Raw genomic sequence first — 23493 nt, 5'->3', positions numbered from 1 at the left:
TAATCTATTGTTATTCCCAACCACCTACTTAAGACTTACACTCTTAGAAGCAAATGTAGAGCTTGACATCAGACAGTATTACTAAGTACTGCACCAGACTAATATTTCTCTAACCACACAGGCTGTCTCTGCCCCAGCCATGCTCCTACCTTCTTCCTGGTAGCCTCTCCCCTCTGTCAGAGCCCTCTCTTTTTTGAAATCCATATCTGTAATCCTCTATGTTTGGAAACTTCCAAACTAGGAATTTCCAGCTTCCTAGATAGTTGGCAACTCTCTGTTTGTGAATTGGGAAAACACACCACAACCATCTGAGCAGAAGGGGTGTGTGGGGTGGGGGAGCTTCTATAAAATACCTGGCCTTGTTCAGTTTCTGAGCTGCCATGATGGAACCAGGAGCACTGCCTTTTGAGGGTTCAGTGTGAATGTGCAAAGGATTTTGGGAGTATGCTGTGGCAATATCGTAATAAACTATGACTTCCTGCAATGCAATCAAGTCCGTCATGCCCAAAGTTCCTGGGTGACATCACTGATTACACTCCTTCCGTGTTCTGCCTTAGTGGTGTTACCCCTAGTTCCAGGGTGGGGAGCTAGTAGGTTAGTCATGTTTGGAGATGGCAGCTACAATCTCGGTTTGGGTGATGAATCCTGATGCCTTAACACCTTTGCCCTGTGGGTCCTGCTTTCCCCACAGTGCTCCCTTGGTTGTCTCCAGTTAAGCCTAGTTATGACTTTCCTTTAAAGCAGAGGTTATTAACAATTTGTTTCATGGACCTCTTTGGTAGTCTGGTAAAGCCTATGGACCCTTTCTCAATTAGATATTTTTAAATGCATAAAAATACATAACATTACCAAAAAATTACACTCAATTATGAAAAAAAATGAAAAGTTCACAGATCTCATATTAAGAACCCCTGCTAAATCAATGACCTTTTGCATTGTCTGGGTAATCTGATTCTCCTGAGAAACTCTCCCTGCTCCTAGCAATCAGTCCCAATAATGAGAATGTGCTCAAATGATGAGTTTTATTACTTACTTGAGGATGAGGGCCATGGTCTCCTTTCTGTCCTTTCCTTGGAACGGTAGTGACCCTGTCAGCATCTCAAACTGCAGAATAACAAATAAAATGATAAATCCCCTGGCCATATACTCACAAACTATAGCTATATAAACTCAGTGACATGGTGACCCAGGCAGCAGAAAACACAAATCAGTCTTGAATAGGTTAGAAAATCAGCTTCTTCAAAAGCAAGTGCTTCAGAAAACAGACGACATCAACTATATTTGCTATATTTATATAGTTATAAAATAATTTTCTCACTTGACCTTTACAAAAGCACGATAAAGTATATAGTATAAGTATTATCCTTATCCCCATTTTATACATGGGGAAACAGAGGCTCAGAGAAGTTAACTAATTTGCTTCAGTAAGTAAAAAATGGCAGAACTGGGGTTCAAGTCCAGATCTTTTGATTGTAAATGCAAGACTCTTCCTAACATACCATGGGCATAAGAGGTGCCAAATACGTTGGATGGAGTTTTATGCTGGAGGGTGATAGACCTGAAATGGAAATAGAAAATCACAATAGATGTGCCCTTACCACTCGAGGTAGTGAAGAATAATAAATGGATAGCTGCTAGGCTGGAATCTTTAATGAAAAGCAAGTTTTGAGGCTTGCCTTTTTCCAAACAATAAATTTCTTTCAAGTGCTCATTTCCCTTAGCCCACAAAGCTTTAAATTAGATGTAAGCTGGCAGTAGTGGAACATTTACATGGTCTTATCACAGTAGTACTAACATCTGGCTAGTTCTGATTTATAAGCTACAGATCCTACTCCCTCTCCTCCCTCCCCAAAAGACCAGCCCTTGATAAGATCCCGATTCTAATTGAAGGCAGCCAAGTATAATTCTCTCCATGGTTCTTTGGCAGTCTAAGTTACAAGGGAGGGCAGTCACAGAGCAGATGTTTATGTGATCTCGTTAAATTTGTACCACGCTTGATTGCTTAGGCTAACGTGGTGGCATATTTCTCCATCTCATTTTTATTGCCACCCCCTTGAAATTCAGGCCCCACTTCTGAAAAGCTATTTTCAGATTTCTGCCTATTTGGGTGGTTGGAGACAGCTCCACAATAATCAAATGTGCTGTCCTTTGCATATGAGGATGGCGATCACAAGAGCGTGACATTCACACAGGGGTTTAAAATTTGCCAAGTGTTTTGCATACAGTCTCATTTGGACCTCACCACAACTGTCTGAAGTAGGGGACTACAGGTGGTTTCCTTCCAAAACTCAGGTCAACAACCGTCTATTTCATGAGGCCTTTCCTGATTGCACCCGGCTGCTAGTGCTTCTCCCTCCCCCACTGCCTAGTATTGATTCTGTATGTAGAGGAAGAGGAAGAGGGAGAGAGGGAGGGGGAGGAAGAGGGAGAGAGGGAGGGGGAGGAGGAGGGAGGACATAATGAATTTATAGCTTCAAAGTTAGGGAGACCTGGATTTAAATCCTGCCTTTGACACACACAGACTGTGTGACCCTGAACAAGTTACTTAAAGTACAGTGCTCCAGAGGCTACTCTCCAAGAGAAACCTACTTTGGTAAAAGGAGTTTGCCAATACCAATCACAGATCCAATCTCACTCTCTCTTCTCCTCCCTCTGCTGGGCTACAAATCACGACTTGATTTCTTTTATTCTATTGATTGTTTAGATTTAAGAAAGGGATGGAGAAAACACTGATAACGCAGATTAAATTTAAAAGTGTGTCTCACATGTATATCCCTCCCACTCCTCCCCAGAACTGGTTATTAAACATTTTACCATCACAACCCTGCTTTTATGTGTTGTCTTCCTCTATTAGAATAGAAACTCCTTGAGGATAGGAACTATCTTTCTTTTTGCTTATATTTGCATTTTTTTTTTGCTTATATTTACATTCCTAGTACTTAGCACAGCGCTTGGCATACAGTAAGTGCTTAAAAATGCTTTATCTATTAGGATAAGGAGGTACAAAATTAGCTAACTGTGATGGTCTAAAAAAAAAAGTTATGATGCACAGTAAAAAAGGGGAGGGAAGGGGAGTAACACCTTAGACACAAGGCCCCAAATGAGAAAGGTTTATTCTCTGCTGTGATCTGACATAGATAGACTACATCTATGGGGCCCTCTACTTTTGAAAGGCTTTAGCAAGCTAAAAGCTCATTTACAATAGATCAAACAGGATTGTGAAAAGCCTGGAACCCGAGGCAAATGAGGACATATTGAAGCATTGGGAAGGTTTCCCAGAGAGGAAAGACCCAGAATGGGGCAAGATGGTGTTGATCAATTACTTGAAGGGTGGGCCATATGGAAGACGAATCAAACTTTACTTTTGGTTTGGACCTAGAAAGCAGAACTAGAAACAATGGGTAGAAGTCGTAGGGAGACTGGTTTTGGCTTGATAAAATAAGACGAAAAAAGTCTCTAACAATTCACAGAGTATCTAGACAGTCTGGTGGATTGAGTGCTGAGCCTAGATACAAAAAAGACCCGAGTCCAAATGTGGCCTCTGACACTTACTAGCTATGTGACCCTAGACAAGTCATTAAACCCTATTTGTCTCAGTCTCTTATCTGTAAATTAGTAATTATCTTTTCTTTTTTCTATTTTATTATGTTATGGAAATGCTTGTTTTATTAAGTTCAGAATAAAATAAATAAATAAAAAGTATTTGCATATTGAAAAAAAATGAGCTAGAGAAGAAAATGGCAAACCACTCCAGTATCTCTGCCAAGGAAACTCTAAATGGGGTCAAGGAGAGTCAGATAGGACTAAAAAAATGACAAAACAATTCAAAATGTCCAACAGTGGAATAGATGTCTCAAGTTAAACCATAAGCTTTCCTTTATCTAAGTTAAAATGTGCTGAATAAAACACATTGCTATTAATAAAATACTTATACTATTAATATTCTATAGCCAGACTGTTTTTTTCTTTGAAGACTTCTAAGTCCCACAATAGACTGGGACATTAACAAGGTGCTAGCCATACAATAGGCACTCAATGACACTTGTGGGCTCGATTTATACAGCACTTGGTGCTATCTCTGGGTCCATGCTGCTGCTTAACATGCGCTTCTTAGTGAGGATCATGGTCATACTTTTTGTATTTTTTTTTCAAGCTGTCATCAATCTACTTAAATTTCATCTCTGTTTCCTCAACAGCCCCTCACAAACCCAGAGAAGGAGATCATTTCATTATGACTGCCAAGAATAGAGTCACTCAGGAATTGTTTGAAGGCATTTTATCATTCCATTTAATCAGGAACTGATTTATATGAATCCCTGGAACATTATGCATATTAAGCCTTTTGGCTCTGGTAGACCACATTGCTGTACTGACCAAGTTATCCAATGCAAACTGAAAAAAGACAGCTCACCTTTGAGACCCAGGCTATAGCCGGATGTGCTTAGCAAGAGCTCCTGGAGAATCTTTTACAAATTACCACCCGTTAAGGCCAGACCCTGATGTTCTGCTAGGTGGGTTTACATGGAGCCCTGACCCCATTTTGGTCATGGATTCAGCCTCTACCCAGTTATCAGAATGGGCTTCACAGCTGCTGCTGTCTTCTATTGTGCCTCTGACTAGAAAGCAAGAAATAGGACAGTAGCAGAGAGATCCCTAAGTGGACACTTCCTTTACTACCAAAAGATTGAATCCTAGATATAACTATGGGTCAAGCAGCCCTATAGGGGAAAGTCTTCAGGGCCCAGGAAAGGTGGGACCCTTCATGGTTCATGAAGTGGGTCTTTCTGGGGAGTGAGGGGCTAGAAGTCAAAAATTTTACTTGGTGGCCCAGACTTTAAATTTACGTCACTGATGGAAATCCTTAAAGTAAATTAAAGGTGCCATCTTAATCTTAAAGGTTATATAATATATATTCACAGTTCATTTGGACAAACATTGATACATATGTGCTACATGTTGGATGAAATGCAAAGTAGGACATTCATGTCTTTGCATATGTATATACAGCAGAACGGTCATGCAAATCACCTGTTTATTCTATAGCTGTCTTGTATTGGGGACTGATTACATATCTTTTTTTTTTTTTGGCTAGGCAATGGGGTTAAGTGACTTGCCCAGGGTCACACAGTTAGTAAGTATTGTGTCTGATTCTGATTTGAACTCAGGTCCTCCTGATTCCAGGGCCGGTGCTCTGTCATATCTTTTATTTAGATATCTTTGTATGTATAAATACTTGTCATACCATAAGACACTCTTTGAGAAAAACTAGCCTAAATAATGCGAAAGTAACCCTTTGTCAGTAAAAATGGTTCTGCCTAAAAAATTCTGCAAGGAAGGGACACAAAAAGACCAATTTAGGATGATTCTATAAATAAGAGCTGCCAAGATGTATTCTGGAGGCTGTGTGGTACTAATACCATTGACCTGGAGACCCGGACTCTAGTTCTGGTTCTGCCACTAATTAGTGGTATGAGTTTGGGGAAGTTTGGATCTCTTTTTCCTCATCTATAATCTGAAGGGACTAGAATATTGTTGCTGCTGAGTCATTTTTCAGTCATGTCTGAGTCTTTGTGATCCCATTTGGGGTTTTCCTGGCAAAGATACTAAAGTGGTTGCCATTTCCTTCTCCAGCTCATTTTATAGATGAGAAAACTGAGGCAGACAGGGTTAAGTGACCTGCCCAGGCTCACATAGCTAGTAAGTGCCTGAGGCCAGATTTAAACCCAGGAAGGTGAGTCTTTCTGACTCCAGTCCCAGAACACTATGCACTATGGAGCCACCTAGCTGCCCTGAAGGGATTGGACTGAATAATTTCTAAGATCCTTTCCAGTTCTTGGATTTTGAGTCTATGAAATTAAAAAAAAAATTAATCTCTCAATGCCTAGGAAACTCTCTAAGACTATAATGAACAGGACATGCCAGTCAGTATGAGTGGAGGGCATTTCCACACTAGGAGTTCCCCATATCAAGTAAATAATAGGTTGGGACAGAAAAATAAAAAAGAAAGAGAAAAAGGCCACAAGAATTAATCAAAACATCCGTGTGAAAGGCAATTTCCAGGTTGATGTAGCAGTATACTAATAATTCCGTAAGGACGTAAATACGAATACTATTTTAAAAAATGTTTTCTTCAAATCACAAATTCCCAACAGAGGAAATTCAATTCTTCTCAAGGAGATTCACTTAGAGTAGCAATCCAGTCTTTTTACAATTCTGTGAAAGGAAGGAAGGAAGGAAGAAAGGAAGAAAGAAAGGCAGGAAGGAAGGAAGAAGGAAAGAAAGAAAGGAAGGAAGGAAGGAAGAAAGAATGAAAGAAAGGAAGGAAGGAAGAAAGAAGGAAAGAAAGAAAGGAAGGAAGGAAGGAAGAAAAAAGGAAAGAAAGAAAGGAAGGAAGGGAAGGAAGAAACGCAACTATAGTTTTTTTACAGGCTTCCATCTTCAGTGAAGTGAACCGGTTACTACATGGGAAACCAAACAGTCTCCTTGGTGTATGAACTTAATGGCTTTTAACTTTCCTTAGCAAAGCAAACAGAAGGTGCCTCATGAACCAAATGAGTTTTGTGAGCTGATCTCTTCATGAGCTAAGGCTATTATTCACACACTACATCTCCCCCTATTCCCTCCCAATGGACCATTGTTTACTGCAAAATGGATTCTGAAGCTACTATGGAGAATGTACCAGACACAGCCCGAAGACCTGGAGGTAAATCTCAGCTCTGTCACTGGCTTGTTGTTTGGCCATAGGCAAATCATTTCACCTCTGTGCACCTTGCCATACTCCTCTGTACAGTGGGGATATGAATATTTGGATTAATTATTTAATAGGGTTGTTGTCAATAATTTTGTAAAATGTAGTGCTATATCAATCTAGGTTGTTATTATTTTTATTACTGGAGGAAAAGAGAATTCACATTAAGGAGGCAGCATGATACAGAAAAGAGTACTAGTTCTGGAGTTAGAGGTCCTGCATTCAAATCCTATCTCTTACAATTACTACTGGTGAGACATTGGGCAAATCATTTGATCTGTCTGGTTAAATTTTCCTTCCTCTTCCTCATCTCTAAAATTAGGGGATTGGACTAGATTACTTCTAGGGGTCCCTTTCAGTTCTAATGAAGCAGTGTGGTGGCATAGTAGATAAAGAGGCCAATGGAATCGGAAAGACATGAGTTTGAATTATCCTCAGATAATTACATACATAACATTGATAGTTATGTGACCCTGTCACTAATCTCTGCCTTAGTTTCTTCATCTGTAGAATGGAGATAATAAGAGCATCTAACTAACAAGGTTGTTATAAGGCTCAAATAAGAGAATGTATGCATAACACTTTGCAACCTTAAAATGCTATATAAATGCAAGTATTATTATTATTATGACCCCATGACCTTCCTGGCCTTTACAATCCTCTAACCATGCTGAGTATGTGCTTTCAACAAAATAGATTGTTTGGGGATTTATCAATGGGAAGCTGGATAGTGACAAGAGAGGCCTTTTCTCTCTGCTGCTCATTACAATAAGGAATTCCATCAGAATCTCTTCAACTGGCAAATAAAATGAACAGAGGCATGGTTTCAAATCCTGTCTCTGTTACTTATTACCTGTGTAACCTCTGAAAAGTTGCTTAAGCCTTTCCAGGCTTCTAGTTTCCTCATCTGTAAAATGAAGGGGCTGGACCCAAGAACTTCTAAGGCCCCTTCCAGCTTGAAACTAATGATACTACAATCCCACAAACTGTCACTGAGACATGTTTCGGGTGACAACAAGGCATGACGCTGGCCAATGCTGGGAGGCAGATGATAGTGGCTTTTCTGCAGAACCAGACTTGTTATTTAGGCAGCATGCCTCTGCTGGAAAACCCCAATAGAAAGCCAAAAGATGTGACAGGAAGCAACAGATAGCATAAGATGGAGGAAGAAGTGAATGGATTAGAGTCCATGACATCTTAATATTTTGGAGGATTTGTGTGCTACAGAGAGAGATTAATATGAAGAATTCAAGGCAGCGTTGAAAGATCTCTACGAAGTGATGCAAAATAAGACAGCAGAACCCCAAATATATATCAGCTGACCACATCTATTTAGAAATCTATAACACAGTTTTAAAAAAATTAACAATAAAGATGTTTTAGGCAGTTTAAATAGTTATCTGGGCCACTAAGTGGTCACATAGTATGTGTCAGAGGCAGGCTGAGCATAGCTGTCCCTATCTTTATCCATCTGTGGGTCTGTGTCTTTCTCTGCTTATTCTGTCTCTTTGTCTCTCTCTCTCTCTCTCTCTCTCTCTCACTCTCCCCTCTTCACCCCTGCCATGTGTCCTGTGTGTGTGTATATCCAGATAAGTGATTATATTGATGTATGGAATTCCTTTGTGAATAAAATTTCCCAATCAATGAAGTTATTGAGCAGTTTACAGGCACAGAGAGTTGACTGGGGACAATGTTCTAGGCCATATAGCCAGTAGCAATTAGAGATGGGACCTGAGGTGGGTCTTCCTGATTCTGGGGTCAGGTCTTCTTGCACAACCTGCCCTACTCTCTATTTTCTCTCTTCCCCAACTCCTCTCTCCCCTTTTCCTTTTCCCTCTCTCTGTCAACAAAAATACAGAATATACTTTTTGGTGGGGTTGTCGTAGAAGGAATTTCCTAACCCAAGAATTCCCTACATTGATGAAGTCACAGGTCCAGTCCCTACATTTATTCCTCATTACCATAAACAGTTATTTCCTAGCCATCTAGGATAGGCCAGAGATGACCAGTCATATCTGGAATGGCCCATGGGTCATCAGGCTGACATATACTGGACTATCACACAAAGAGCTTCTATGGAAGGAGCACAGAGCTGGCAGTCAGGAGAGAGGGTCCAGTAAATGACTTGGCTACTAACTACTTGCACTACTTTGAACAAATGGTCTAACTCTCTGGGCTTGTTTTCTTTTTTTATCACCAAGGTGGGTTTTTTTTTTTTTTTTATCAAATGACTCTGTGTAAAGCACACTCAGAAAATATTGAGCAGTATACAAGGCAAAGTATCATGACAATGGTATCATGCACTCTTTAATGCTGTAGATGAAATGATAAAGCCCTTTCTAGTCCAGCTCTACCTTCCTATTCCAGCTTTATTCCTCATTCCTTCCCTTCCTGTATACTATGTTCCAGTCAAACTTGACTAGTAGCCTTACAGGGCTACATAAAGAATTCCACTGCAGAGTCCATCTACTACCTTTGTGCCTACAATATGTGGTCCCCCATGCCTGAAATGCATATCTGCTTCACTTTTGCCTCATAGAACTCCTACCTTCCTTCAAGGATTGGCATAAGCATCACCTCCTACTGATCTCCCAAGTTGCAGCGCTCTCTCCTTGCCCAAATTACTTTTTTTTCCTTTCTAAAATTACATTCAGCTGAATAGAAGCTCCTTGAAGGCAGGCACTGTTTCACTGTTGCTTTTGTTTTTGTTTTGTCTAATGACTAGGGGCTTTTTTCTTTAAATAGTATTTTATTTTTCTCCCCATTACATGTTAAGAAAAATGTTCAGAATTAATTTTTACAAGATTTTGAGCTTCAAATTTTTCTCCCTCCCTCCTTTCCTCTCTCCATTCCCCACTTCTGAAAGTAGTAGGCAGTTTGATATGGTTTATACATGTGCTATTTTATTTCACTGTTTTCTATCTCCAGCACAGTGCCTTACACAAAGAAGCTTAATCAATGTTAGTTGAATTGAATTTGTTGCATACCCCTAATGTGATGAGAACCCTGGTGTGGAGAATGGCTTTGTCTGGATGGCTTACTAGTTACTACTATGGTACTTTTCAAACAGCTGACTAGTCAATGCAGTGAAATAGCTAGTCACTTTAGTGAAAATGATTCAGTCCCAGTATAAGAATTGTTGATACTGGTGTGGGAGCCAGTGCTAAACTGGAACCATGGTTAGGCCCCTGGAATGACACAACTGGCAGGAAGAATTAGGCAGATGCCATTTCAGATGTCAGTAACATTTGGGGTAGGTAAAATTAAGTAACCTCAGAGAGTTCCTAAGGTGAGCTTAGAGGGGGTGTGGGGAATATTATCCCCACTGGACATCTGAGACTAAGAGAGACTAAATGATTTGCCCATAGTTACACAGTGCTTAATGCTGGATTTTAATTTGGGTTTTCCTGTCTCCAAGTCCAGTGCTCTATCCACTATGCCACCTAACTGCCTCCTTAAGTTATTGGGGGTTTATTATGTATCACCTTATAAGACATTAATGAGTGATAACTGTGTTTGTGCCTATGGTTCTGAATATTCAATAAGTGGCACTATCTTAAAAGTCATAAGTGGTATTATCTTAAAAACGACTCCGTGGCATGAGTAGTTTCTGTGAGATGAGATTTTGTGTGAACGTCTCTGTAAGGAATTCTTTTTCTGTAGGCTAAGGAGTTTGACCTTTATTGGTAAGCAAGAGGGAACCAGTAAAGGCATGGGAGTGGTGGAGTACTAGAATCAGGAATGTTTAAAGATTAATTAATTAACTAATTAATTAACAAAGATTAATCTGGCAGTGTGTAGGATGGATTAGAGGGGGAAGAGGCTGAAGGGGGATGAGATAGACAACTGCTGTAATAATCCAAATGATTAATGAATGAGAATCTGAATAGTGAAGAGTGGGAAGGGGGGACCGGATGTGAGAATTATGGTGAATGTATAATCGGTCAATGTGACTTTTGATTAACTGGATTGGTGGTGGGAGATAGAGAAAGAAGTAAGAATTAAATCTTATTCTGATGATTTAAGCCTGAGTGACTAGAAAGATGGTAATGGCATTAAAACAAATGGGGAATTCAAAAAAAAGGATGGGTTTTTTGAGGAAAGATAATTAGGTCAGTTTTGTAAACACTGAATTTGAGACGCCAATGGCTCATCCAGGTAGAAATGTTCCGCAGGCAGCAGGAAATGCTGATCTGTTTCTCTGCCTTAATTTGCCTTAATTTTCACTTGTCATATTGATTAAACAGATTTTCTCATCTCTGTTTTTCATTTATAAAGCTGATGTGTAAAATGTTTTCTATTTCTCTCTCCCTCCTAACTCCTTCTCCTTCAAACTAAATTCTATTTATTTTAACTTATTTGGTCCATTCCACTTACTACTTATATGACCTCGGGGAAGTAACTTTACCACTCTGGGCCTCAGTTCCTCATCTTAAAAATGAGGGGGCTGGAGTAGGTGACCTCTAAGGTCCCTTTGGTTCTGAATCTATGATTCAGTGATCCTGTGATTGATAGGTGATAGAACTTTGTCGCTGCAGTTCACAGGAAACGGTTATAGAAATCATTTAAGAGCTTGGTTTCTTTTTCTTCTCTGTCATCTTTTCAGGATTTTAGGGCTTGCTTTAACGGGAAAGGGTAACAGAGACAAATATCATCACAGCAGAATGCTACTGAACATCATACAACGAAGAGAGAGAGGGAGGGAAAAAAAGATAAATTTTAAAGTAAAGAACCATTGATTGTAATATGTTGTCTCCAGAATCTTGGAAGGTCAGACACTTCCTATCACTATAGTTTCTCAGAGGAATTTGTAATACCCAGGCGTCCAGGGGCCTAAAAACCAAATTGTCAACTCAGTCCCAGAGCTAGTTACCGGTTTTTCCTAAAGCTGGCACATTTAGCTCATTTTAACAGAAGGCAAGATGATACCTTCTGGTCAAAAATTGTAGCAGAAATTACAGAGATAGAAGACAACTGGTGAGATTGATCTGAACACTACACTCAGGCTCTGGAGAACCAGGTTATCTTTGTGGCTTTCTTACTAGATATCTGTGTGATTCTGGGATGTCATTGAGCCTTCTTTGGGTATGTTTCCTCACCTAAAAAGTGAGGCGATAGGACTAGATTATTTTTAAAAGTTCTTTCCAATTCTAAAATTTTGCGATTCTATGAGTGTTCAAATGTCATTTTCCATGCCTATGATAAAGAAAAAGGAATACACCTAAAGTTTATGTATTGCTATTTATTTTAGTACTTTTAAAATACAGGGTTCCTCCATTTTTTATTTGTTTTGTTTTTGCTAGGCAAGGGCGTTAAGTGACTTGCCCAGGGTCACACAGCTAGTGAGTGTTATGTGTCTGAGGCCAGATTTGAGCTCAGGTCCTCCTAACTCCACAACTGTACTCTATTCACTGCACCACCTAGCTGCCCCTGTTACTGCCATCTTTAGACAATGTTTGGAAAACATGCTCCTTGTTCAGCACAGTATAATTGGAAAAGCACTGAACTCAAAGTCAAAAGGTCCAAGTTCAAGTCCTGACTGCTACTGTCTAGCTATTTATTTGATACACAAGATACACAAACACTCACAGATAGATTGTTGTTGTTCAGTTGTTTTTCAGTCATATCGGACTCTCTGTGTGACCCCATTTGGGATTTTCTTGGCAAAGACATTGGAGCAGTTTGTCATTTCTTTCCCTAGCTCATTTTACAGATGAGGAAACTGAGGCAAACAGGGTTAAGTGACTTGCCCAGGGTCACACAGCTAATAAGTGTCTGAGGCTAGATTTGAACTCAGGGAGATAGATAGATACATAGATACAGTTTTTGCTCTTCATCTTTAAATTAGTATACTTAATCTTTGCATTTAATTTACTTATTATAAACAAAGGCATCAATAAAATGTATTTTTAAAGAAAGAATAAAGTATTTAAATGTTTTCAGCTTAGATGTGTAGAAATTGAAAAGAAACAGATTTAGCTTTGCTGGAATAAAAAAAATCCCAACAATTAAACTTGTTAAAAATTGTATGGGTGTCCCATGACACAGTGGGTTCCCTCTGACTACAAGTCTTTAAGCAAAGGATTGATGACCACTTGTTATTTATGTTGTGGAGGAGATTTTGTTTTCTACTGTGGTTGGACTAGATGGGCCCTGAGGTTTTCTTTAGCTCTGACATTCTATGACTCATATCTTGGAGGAAGGGAAGGGACACAGCAGAGTAAGACAGGCACAGGAGAACAGGGATACAGCTTATAGGATGAGAGACCACGGACTAGTTCTTTCTGATGTGTTAAATTATTGAGTACATTTCTTCTCTGAGGAATCCAGGAGCAATGAAAAAAAGGGGATTGGGAAGGGGCAATGCCCATTTTTTTCTGAGTGATTAAAAGATCACATCAACAGGCAGGATGACTGGAATGGGCCATTACCATGAGCACACCAAAGGACCACCAGTCTGCACTCTGCGTGTGTCCTCGTCGATTCACCACCTCTGGAGCCATGTATTCTATTGTCCCACAGAAAGAATAAGCTCGCTTATCATGGTCAATAGCCTCCTTGCTCAGGCCAAAATCTAAACATGGGGAAAAAAAAAGATACAACTTAAATATAACAGTGGTCATCATAACCCCTTCCCATGTGTATTATCAAAGCCAGTATCTCAAAAGAGTGAGGTCGTGTTCAATCACATTTTTCAGACACATTGGTTCTGATTGGCTAAGTCCTGTGTTATCCCACTTTTTCCAAATGCATTTCTAAATGCATTCTTATAGGCTTTTTAAAATGCATGTTTGTCTATGGGCAAATACCCTTGAATAGCTCACAGCTCCCAAATGATGAATCCCAGAAAGTATTGCCATTTGGTAGCAGTGATAATTCTGTACTTTTTGGGTAATTTAAACTGCACCTCCAGGCAGAGCATCACAGACTCCTAAGGGTCCACAAAGTATCACATTTACCTTTACTTGCCACCTCAGTCAAACTTTTGGAAACTGTCCATTTATTGAGGTTCAATTACTCAGCTTGTTGAGTAATTGGCCTTGGTCTGAGAGGAAGTCCCCAGGCAGTGCAGCAGACAAATCTAAAGTCAGAGAAGGCAGGGAGCCCTCACCTGCTAACTTTGTGCCTGTTTGACAGGTATGATAGCTGTACAATCCTATAAGCAAGGTGAAGTTCTATCAACAAGTATTAGGGAAATTTTGTTTGGGTTCCTCAAATTTGTTGCTACACCCCACTGCTTTTAAGCTTATGAGAAAAGTAGACAAATACTCAAGCGCAAGTAGGCTTCTAAAATATGATCTAAATATAGAGGTTCTTGACTGAAGCATCATTATACTGTTGAGAGCAGAATAATGGCGTAAGATGAGAGAGGAGAACAGGAAAGAAATGGGAGATAAAAAAAAAGAGGGATTTTAAAAAATCACAATTTAAGAGAGTTTAAAGTATATCAGAGAATGGATCATAACCTACCAGATCAACGAAAATATTTATGAAAATCAATTGAAAAGGTACTTGCAAACAAATGGAAGTTGTACTAATGAATCTTTTCATTTTCAAATAACATAGAAGTTTACAAGTGCTGAGATGAAGTCTTAGTAAGAGCTGTCTTACAAACCTGTAATCTTAATGTGCCCCTCTTCATCTAGCAGGATGCTAAAATTAAAGGAAAAAAAAATAGAACTTTAGAAAAAGACTCAGCATATTAAACCACAAGAGACAGTGGAAAGAATAATTTTCATTAGCATGGTAGAAAAAAAAATGAGCCAAGGGAATGGACCATTGGCCAATGGGATGTTTGTCTATGTAGTTTTGGGTTTGAAGACAATATACTTTCTACTCAAACTGTTTCCTCTTTGTGGTTAGAGGAATGGTTATTAATAACCAATGATCTGGGGAGATCCAGAGTTTTCCCTTTTTCTATAGTATTCATTGCAAGGTTCAGCCTCTTGAAGGACATTACTGATAATGAGATTGAATTAACTCTCCTCAATCTTAGTTTGATCCCACCTAATTTTACAAGGAATTTAATCTCATTGTGCTCTACTCAGGTTTGGGTGGGGATAAATTCTTTGATTAGATTGCTCAAGGCTGGGGATGGGGGCAGGGTGGGGGTGGTAATTTGGAAGTAAATGACACAATCAAAATTCATTAGAATAAGTCCAGCCCTTCATTGTAATATTCATTCTCATCACTCATTAACCAATCAGAGTTGATTGCCACCCTCTGGAACACACACTTTTTCAAGGCCACATAAGCCTTGAGCCTGCTGCCAGGAGGGTCTTTGGCATTTGAGAGTGCCACTGACTTGTTTTAATAACATACTAGGCTTATTAATAACATGATTAAATTGCCCAGAAACTATGTTTCTCAAACTTTTTAAATGTCACAGTGGAGGTTAAATATAAGATATATAATTGAATTAGGGAAGGCACCTTTGCCCTCTGGTGTATGTTTAATCTGCCAAAAATCAACAAGTGTCTTTCAATCGTATCTCAGGATTCAGACACTTCTGGCCTGCTCTGCCAGCATCAAAGTTGTTTTGACAATTTCCCAAAGTCTATCTTTTCTTGAGGAAAAAGGCAGAATTTAGGAGAGTTCTGAAACTACTCTGGCTGATGACTACTCCACTTCGGAAGCACTTAAAAGTACTTTCTTTGAAACCAGGATGGTCTCAGAAATCCTAGGGTGAGTGGTGGCGGTAGGAATGGATGCTTCCCAGGGTTTGGGTTAGCTCTCCAGGAATGACTGGAATGTGTCTCTAGTATGCCTGAATTTTGCAGCAATTAAGAAGGGATGCATGTGTATAGAAAACATTGCCATGTGCTCACAGTATGAAGGATCTGGGCCAGGAGGAAAAAACGGGATGAATGTAAAGATGAATAAGTGATATCTTTTGATTTCCCTATACCTTTTAACACATGATTTTGGTGGAAATTTTTGTTTGAGGTGAAAATATGCTGTACACTATTCCTTTAAGATGCATTTTCCAAATTAATATACCCACAGTATACTTTAAGATTTAAAGTATATTGAAAATAATCTATAAATACTGATCTGGGAATCCTAAGGTGATAGAATACTCAGGGCTAAGGAAAAATTGAGGAAATTTTGGCAGAAAATAAAGGAATTTAAGCCTATTTTTATGCCCAAACTGGTTGAACATGAATGCTTTATACATAATTTTATATTTAGTATTTTAGAAGAAAAATGTTGGTTAGCATCACAATGTTTCTCACAAAAGTGTTATTCATGTCATACAGAACATGAAGTTTCTTTGGAACCAGTTTGGGTAATATTTTATTCTATTATTTTTTCTTTTCTCACCAATACATATATATACACACACATACAAACACCCAGAGTTAGACAAATGAGTTTGGGAAGGTAGAAATACTTTACACATTATCTCATTTTGTCATCTGTTATCATACATAAATGCATTCCTTATGGAAAATTCATTAGAAAAATATTTATACAGTTTTTATGAATGTGTTAAAAAAAACTAAAAGAAAAAAGTATGTTCCAAAGAATTATAAGGCCATTTTTTAGCTGATGAAGCAAATTTGTTTGTCTTACTCAAGATCCATACCTAGAAACGAACAACTTTCAAGAATGGTAATCTAATAACTCTGAGATAAACAAGACATTTTTTTAAGCACTGCAATTAAATGTTACTATTTTTAAACTCTAAAAGATCACTTTAATCTTTAAAGGAGAATGGAATCAGCTGCCATTGTCTCAATATGTATGCATATATTCCTTCTCTCACACATGAATGTCTGTTTACCCCCTACATCTATGGGAGGTAAAGCAGGTATAATGTCATATATTTCTATAATACAACGTCCAAGAGATGAAAGATAAGCTTGTTTTAGAGCTTATTTTCAGTGATGCCTTTTGTAACTACCAAAGATGACAGAAAAGACTCTTAAGTATTATCTTACACTTAAAACTAACCAGTATTTATGTACAAATCAGAGATAGCAATTAAAAATATTTTTTTTTTGCATCAGCTTTCCAACAAGACAGTTTATTTAATAAAATATTCTACTTTTCTATGTCAAGATTCAAGCGAGAGCTTTCAAAAATAGTTCAAATGCAATTTAATAAGACATGCCAAAAAAAGTCCTTGTTTATGTGGGCTGTCATGCCCACAATCTCACATAAACAATGAATTCCTCCCCTCACAATGATAAAGTTTAGCATGCAAACTTTACTTATGAATATGCAGATATTTCAAACAAAAAAGATGAAACACATTTAGTGAAGCTTGCCTCAGAGAAGAATTTTTACTTTATGCTGGTCAATTAGAACTGAAAAAAAATATCATGCATTAAATCTAGTTGTCTCTGAGTGGCTATCTTGTCTACATTAGCATTATAGATGAAAGGGAAAGGGAAAAGGAATTTTGAAAAAGCTGCTTTCATTCTTAGTATGGATTAAATACATAGAGTGCTTAGTATACTGTCTTTTACATAGTAGGTGCTTAATAAATGTTAGTTGACTGACAATGTAGCAATAAAGTCACTGGCTGATTATAAGGAGAATTAAGGGAAAACTGACCTTCTATTGTATGAGAAGGTGTCTTTGAAAGTCAATTGGCTCAAAAGTATACTGGGGCAGCTAGGTGGTACAGTGGATAGAGTGCTGAACTTGAAGTCAGGAAGACCTGAGTTCAAATCTGGCCTCAGATACGTACTAGCTGCATGACCCTAGGCAAGTCAGTTAAGCCTCTTTGCCTCAGTTTCCTCATCTGTAAAATAAGCTGGAGAAGGAAATGGAAAACCACTTCAGGATCTTTGCCAAGAAAACCCCAAACGGGGTCACGAAGAGTTGGACACAACTAAACAACAACAAAAAATATATATACTGAGTGTTATATTGAGAAAAGCTTAAAGTTCACTTTCCTTGAGTCTGATCAAACATCCAAAAGAACTTACTATGTATAGTCGAGAGGAGAAAGGAAGGAAAGAAGGACAAAACTCAGTGCTAGTTGAAAAATGATGATATTTCTCCCAGTATTCAGGAGGGTCTGAATATGCCTCAAAAGGCAGCAGCTTGGTGGCTTTTACAGGGACAGGGAGAGAAGAGCATTTATTAGCCTGGAATCTGCCTAGGAACCTGACAGCGTGAAGATTTCCCAGTCTACTTTGCAGAGATTTTCTAACCCTGGTCTGCAGCACCAGGACTTTTAGGGAAGGAAGGGTGGATAAGGGTAAAGGCTTCAGTGTTACTAACACTTGTCATAAATGCAGATTCCAGGAATTCTCATTCCCCTTTGCTTCTTTCCTCTTACTTACTTCTCAGGCTTTAGATCCCTGTAAATGATTCCTAGACCATGGAGGTGGTCTAAAGCCAAGGCCAGCTCAGCTAAGTAGAACTTCACATCCTCTTCAGTAAACATTACCTAGTAAGAGAGAAAAGAAGAAATCCATTTACTTTCTTGTGTGGCTGATTTGTTCTAGAGAGCTCTGCCAGCAAGAGTGACTCATTTCTCCTAAAAAGTATACAATTTAGTCCAATTTGTTCTGTGAGAAAACTATGGGCTCCCACTACCTAGTCATTTTTGGCCCTTCTGATGGAAAAAAAGTTCATAGTTTCAAGATAAGGGAAGTAAGAGCAAAGATGAAATGTGGAAACATCTTTCAATCATTGAGGTGACTGTACTGGAGCAGGGTAGCTGATAATTCTCTCAATCCCTGGTTACTTTACCTTGGGCTATAATTTTGCACTTATACATAAGTATAGGTATTTCTTTTTTGGATGATCATAACATTTCAATAAAAAATGGAGCCACATTGAAAACCCAACAAGAAAAATTGACAAGTATATCCAGATTTTCTACTCTGCTCAACTCCTTTAACTTAGAATAAGGAAAGGGAGGCTTTATTCCTAGGTCTTCTGGAAAATTACTGAATCTAGAGGTTTGCTCTCCCTTCTTTGGGGAGAGAAAGAAGAGAGAGGAGAAGTAGTTTCAATTTCAAAAGGCTTTCCTGATGGGTTTGAGTAAGGCTTTGTGGAGAGTCTCCATGTTCAAGGTAGGATCATTGATCTTGGACTGGAAGGTACTTTGAAGGTGCTCTAATCAAGTCAAGATTTGAAACTAGTCCTTTGACTCTAAATCCAGCACTCTTCCACCTATCAGACCATTTTTCAACAAAGAACTAAAGAGGTGTTAACTGATTGGGAAATTTTGAAAAAAAGATTTATTATGGAATAACTGGTGTTGGGGTAACTGGCCCACGAATAATGAAAAGTTAGCTACATATTCATGATACCAAATCTTTAATGAGTAGTACTGTAATTGTAATGGATAAGATCTGACTTTAGAGCCAGGAAGACCTAGATTCAAATCCCACATCTCACATAGACTGGCAGCATGATCCTGGGCAAGTCACTAAACTATAGCTACATAACATAGTGAATACAGTGCTGGGCCAGGAGTCATGAAGAGCCGAGTTCAACTCCAACCTCAAACGCTTACTAGCTGTGTGACCCTGGGCAAGTTACTTAACCTTTGTCTGTCTCAGTTTCTTCAACCCTAAAATGGGGATGATAATAGCACCTACCTTCCAGGTTTGTTGTGAAGATCAAGTGAAATATTTGTAAAGCCCTTAGCACTGGGCCTGGTACGTACTAGACACTTAATAAACACTTGTTTCCTCCTTCCCTTACTCCTTCCCTTCCTTTCCTTTCCTTCTCTCCCTTCGTTCCTTCCTTCCTTCCCTCCTTTCTTCCTTCCCTCTCTCCTTCCTTTACAATGTTCTAAGCAACTTTCTAAGAGTATAAGTTGTAGAGAAGGTGTGGAACTGTACTGATAGAGGAAGTTCCTCTCTGGGAGCTGCTTTGTACCAAAGAGGTAACAGAGCCAATCCTTTCTTATCCCTCACCAAAAAGCTTTATACTCTATCCACCTTTGATGTACCAACACAACATAGCAAATCATACTTTCCTGGGACTTTATGCATGATTTGAGGAAAAGAATAATGTAAAAATTCTGCTAAGTTAAATCAAGAATATGACTCTGGAACAAACATGGGTTCTAGAGTGAGAAGACCTGGGTAAAACTCCTACTTTCGGCACTCACTTCTTGTGTGGCCTTGTGCAAATCACATAACTATGCTCAAACTCAGTTTACTCATGTGAAAAATGATGAGGTAGGACAAAAGGCCTCCAAGGTCCATTTTATCTCTCTGTATTGATTGTATAACTGTTTCTTACTACCTTCCCCATCACTATTGTACATCTAATTTCACCAATACAGGCAGTTTCCTTATTCATTTTGCTATTTTATCAGTCAGGTACTTAGCTATTATTCAAGAGCCTGTGGACATATGGCATGACAGAAAGGGATCATACAAAAAAATAACCCAAGATTGGCCACCCACAGTAACTTTCAGTGATCCATGGATAGAAATAGACACAAAACTGGTCAAATGATACCTTGTTAACAGCTGGAATGCACAAAGGATAAAGTTTCATTCAGTGGAACACAGATTGAACATAAAATACTTAGGTAGATTCAGTCATTTGATGTACAATGTGGAAATACTTGGGTGGAAAATAAAGATCTCATACCGATAGTCCAGTAAGTAAAATTATGGTTAGACAACATCAGAAATCCAAACTGTATCCAATGTATTTTATTAAAATGTTGATTCTTGACCATTCTCCTCTTATAATGGGGACACTACACATTTATGTATTTTAACCTCATTTGGGCCGTCACTGATGTAAGACAATCTTATTACTTCTCACTAATTGATTCCTTATTCCACTCCCCGTAGAATATACTCCAAACTTTTTCCTCTTCTAGCCTTCCTTCAAAGTCTCTGCCTTTTTCCCAAGGATAAGCTGAGGACCTTTTCTCTTGTTTACAGAGGAAATCAAGGCCTCTTGACATGAACTCCTTTTTCCTCTTCTTTTCTTTAATTCAAAACCCCATTCCAACATTCCCCACTCTCTACTTTCTTCTAATCTTCGAATATAAGGTGACTCTTCTTGCCAAAGCTAACATCTCAGTCATTTTCACTGGCTTATCATGCATATCACGCCCCCAACTTTGAATGCACCCTGAAGCTCTAACTTGTGTCCTCTTTAACTCGATACTTTCTTTTGGTGATCAAATCAGCTTCTATGGATTTAATTATCATCTTTATGCATGTGACTCACAGACTTACACATTCAATCTCTGTTTGTCCCCTGAACGACAGCTCTGTGTTTATCAGCTGCCTATTGGACATTTCCAACTGGATATTTCAGATACATCTCAAATTAATAGGTCCAAAACTGAACTCATTATTTTTCCCCTCTTGAATTTCCAACCTCCTTCATACTACATATGGAATTGGTTGCCTCAGTAAGCTCTTTGAGAATAAAGATTGTTTAACTGTTTGTCCTGTACGCGTCTTGCACAATGCATAGCAAATACTTATTACTGTTCAGTCATTTTTCAGTAGTGTCCAACTCTTTGTGACCCCATTTGGGATTTTCTTGGCAAAGATATTGAAATGGTTTGCCATTTCCTTCTCCAAGTCATTTTACAGATGAGAAAACTTAGGCAAACAGGCTTAAGTGACTTGCCCAGGGTTACATAGCTAGTAAGTGTCTGAGGCTAGATTTGAACTCAGGAAGATGGATCTTCCTGACTCTAGATCGAATGCTCTATCCACTGTACCAACTAGCTACCCCATATAGAGAACAGTACATGTTTAATAAATGCTGGTTGATGAATGTAAGCATTAATGTTGTCACTATTATGGGTAGAATTCTGTGATTTTTCTGAACTTGAATATGCAGCATGTCTTCCAACTCAACCCAAGAAGCTAGATTAATTAGGGAACAGAAGGATCATATAGTCATAGATTTATATCTGCAAGAGTATAGTAAGGTCATTTATTCCAACCCTTTGTTTAATAGACGAGAAATTAATTCCTAGATCAATTAAATGACTTGCCCACAGTCACACAGGTAGTGAGTGACAGTGCTGGGATTCAAATGCAGGTCCTCTGACTACAAATCCAGTGTTCATTCCACTGTAGCAAAATATTCCATTTAAGGTGACTGAAGGTTGAACATATTATTGAGTTCTGAGCCTGGAGTCAGGAAGACCTGAGTTCAAATCCAGCCTCAAACACGTACTAGCTGTGTGACCTTAGGAAAGTCACTCAACCTCTGTCTGCCTCAGTTTCTTCCACTGTAAAATGGAGATAATACTAGCACCTATCTCTCAGGGTTGTTGTGAGAATAAAATGAGATAATAATTGTAAAGTGCTTAGCACAGCACCTGGCACATAGTAAGTTAGGTATGGTAAGTAAGCAATCTATAGAAATGTTAGTTACTGTTATTGTTATTATTGTTATTGTACTGAGGATTACTAATGAACATGAAGGCCCTCTATCTCCATTGTGGAGCGCTTGAATAGATGTCCCTGAAAATAAACTGTGATTAAGACTTTCACCCAGTGTGAGGAGTAAAGCTTTGTTCCCAAAGCATCCTTCCAATAAGGACCAAAAAGCAATTTGGAAACAGCTTCAGATAGCAATCAGAATAACAAGCTCATATTTCTCTATAAAGGGCAGTAGAGAAAGTCTAATTATCGTCACTCTCACCGTACAGAGCCACACAAGAGTTATTTGCTGTACAATCTCTCAGCAATGCTAGGTCTCATCTCTCTTTTGCATTGCCCCGTGACATTCTCTTTACAAAACAAATTCACGTCATCAAATCTCTCTTCTATCCTCAACAGCTCTAACCTGAATTCAAGAAGGAAAGTTACAGCAACTCACATCTTTTTCAGCTTACAAGCTTACCTCTTTGGAGAGTCTGGTGAAAAGATCTCCTCCTCGTAGGAAATCTAATATTAGATACAGTTTTCCTTCTGTCTGAAAAGCTGTATTGGGAAAGAAGGTAGGATAGGTCATCAGTGGTGAAGGTTCTCCTTGAATCGGACATTACTCATTCATTCTGACTCGTCTCTTTGTACTTAAATGTTTCTCTTTGGTCAACATAATAACATGCATTTATAAAATTGAGTCATTCCAGAAAAGATACAGGAACTCAGGTGGGAAAACAGACACCTGGATAGAGAAAATAAATAAAATGGCCTAAAATTAATAGCTCTGCCATCTTTTTTTTTTTTAAATCTAGGGTTTTGATATTTCCTACTCTTTTTTTTTTTTGTCACAAAGGAACCTGTCTTATTATTGAAGTTGAGTAAGGTATGGGCAGGAATAAAGGGAATATGGAATATATAACTAGTTGATTCAAGTTAATAATAAACCTTTATTTCAACATTGTTGATAAATATATAGTATGTTCTGATACATTTGATAAGTACATTAAATGGCAAAGGCTATGAAGATTATAGGACTGCAACAGCTTAAAGCTGAGGCACCATAACATCATAAGTCTGAGTGAGTTAGAGAATACTATGTTTTCCCCTATACCTTCAATAAGACTGTATTCTTTATAATTGTTTCACGTCACTGTGTTACTTCTTTTATGGAAGCATCTGGGACTGGTTAGCAAAGCTGGTTATGGCACCATGCTAATGAAACTAAGTTTATGAATTAGAATACTTTGTGTGGTGAATTATTTTTGTTGTGTTCCAGGTAGCGGACAGTACAACCAGCCAGCTATGGTCAACTGTCCTGCAAATGCATTCCACTGGTGACCCAGGGACTACGGGAGAGTTTGTGGAGGCATCAGCCTCCCTGGTAGCTATGATTACAGGTAGGCACCA

At 38.6% G+C, this 23493-nt stretch overlaps 1 protein-coding gene and 1 long non-coding RNA gene across 6 annotated transcripts in view; one reads left to right on the top strand and one right to left on the bottom strand.

Annotated features, from left to right (window-relative positions):
• RPS6KA2 (ribosomal protein S6 kinase A2) overlaps window positions 1-23493 on the bottom strand; it is a 540405-nt gene that overhangs the window by 94941 nt on the left and 421971 nt on the right. For all 3 annotated transcript variants that reach the window (XM_027843552.1, XM_027843551.1, XM_027843550.1), the window contains 5 exons: window positions 22562-22641; window positions 18049-18155; window positions 14364-14401; window positions 13180-13322; window positions 1034-1104 (listed from right to left, as the gene is read on the bottom strand). In XM_027843552.1, coding sequence (XP_027699353.1) covers window positions 1034-1104; window positions 13180-13322; window positions 14364-14401; window positions 18049-18155; window positions 22562-22641 — 439 coding nt within the window. The remainder of the gene's footprint in view (window positions 1-1033; window positions 1105-13179; window positions 13323-14363; window positions 14402-18048; window positions 18156-22561; window positions 22642-23493) is intronic.
• The window catches only part of LOC114029197, a 198187-nt gene that overhangs the window by 94966 nt on the left and 79728 nt on the right, over window positions 1-23493 (top strand). For all 3 annotated transcript variants that reach the window (XR_003567450.1, XR_003567451.1, XR_003567449.1), the window contains exon 2: window positions 23363-23483. This is a non-coding gene — a long non-coding RNA (uncharacterized LOC114029197). The remainder of the gene's footprint in view (window positions 1-23362; window positions 23484-23493) is intronic.

Source organism: Vombatus ursinus, unplaced genomic scaffold (assembly GCF_900497805.2).
Source record: "Vombatus ursinus unplaced genomic scaffold, bare-nosed wombat genome assembly UNPS02014923.1, whole genome shotgun sequence".
Classification (NCBI taxonomy): Eukaryota; Metazoa; Chordata; class Mammalia; order Diprotodontia; family Vombatidae; genus Vombatus; species Vombatus ursinus.
This window is presented reverse-complemented; position numbering and strand designations above follow the sequence as displayed.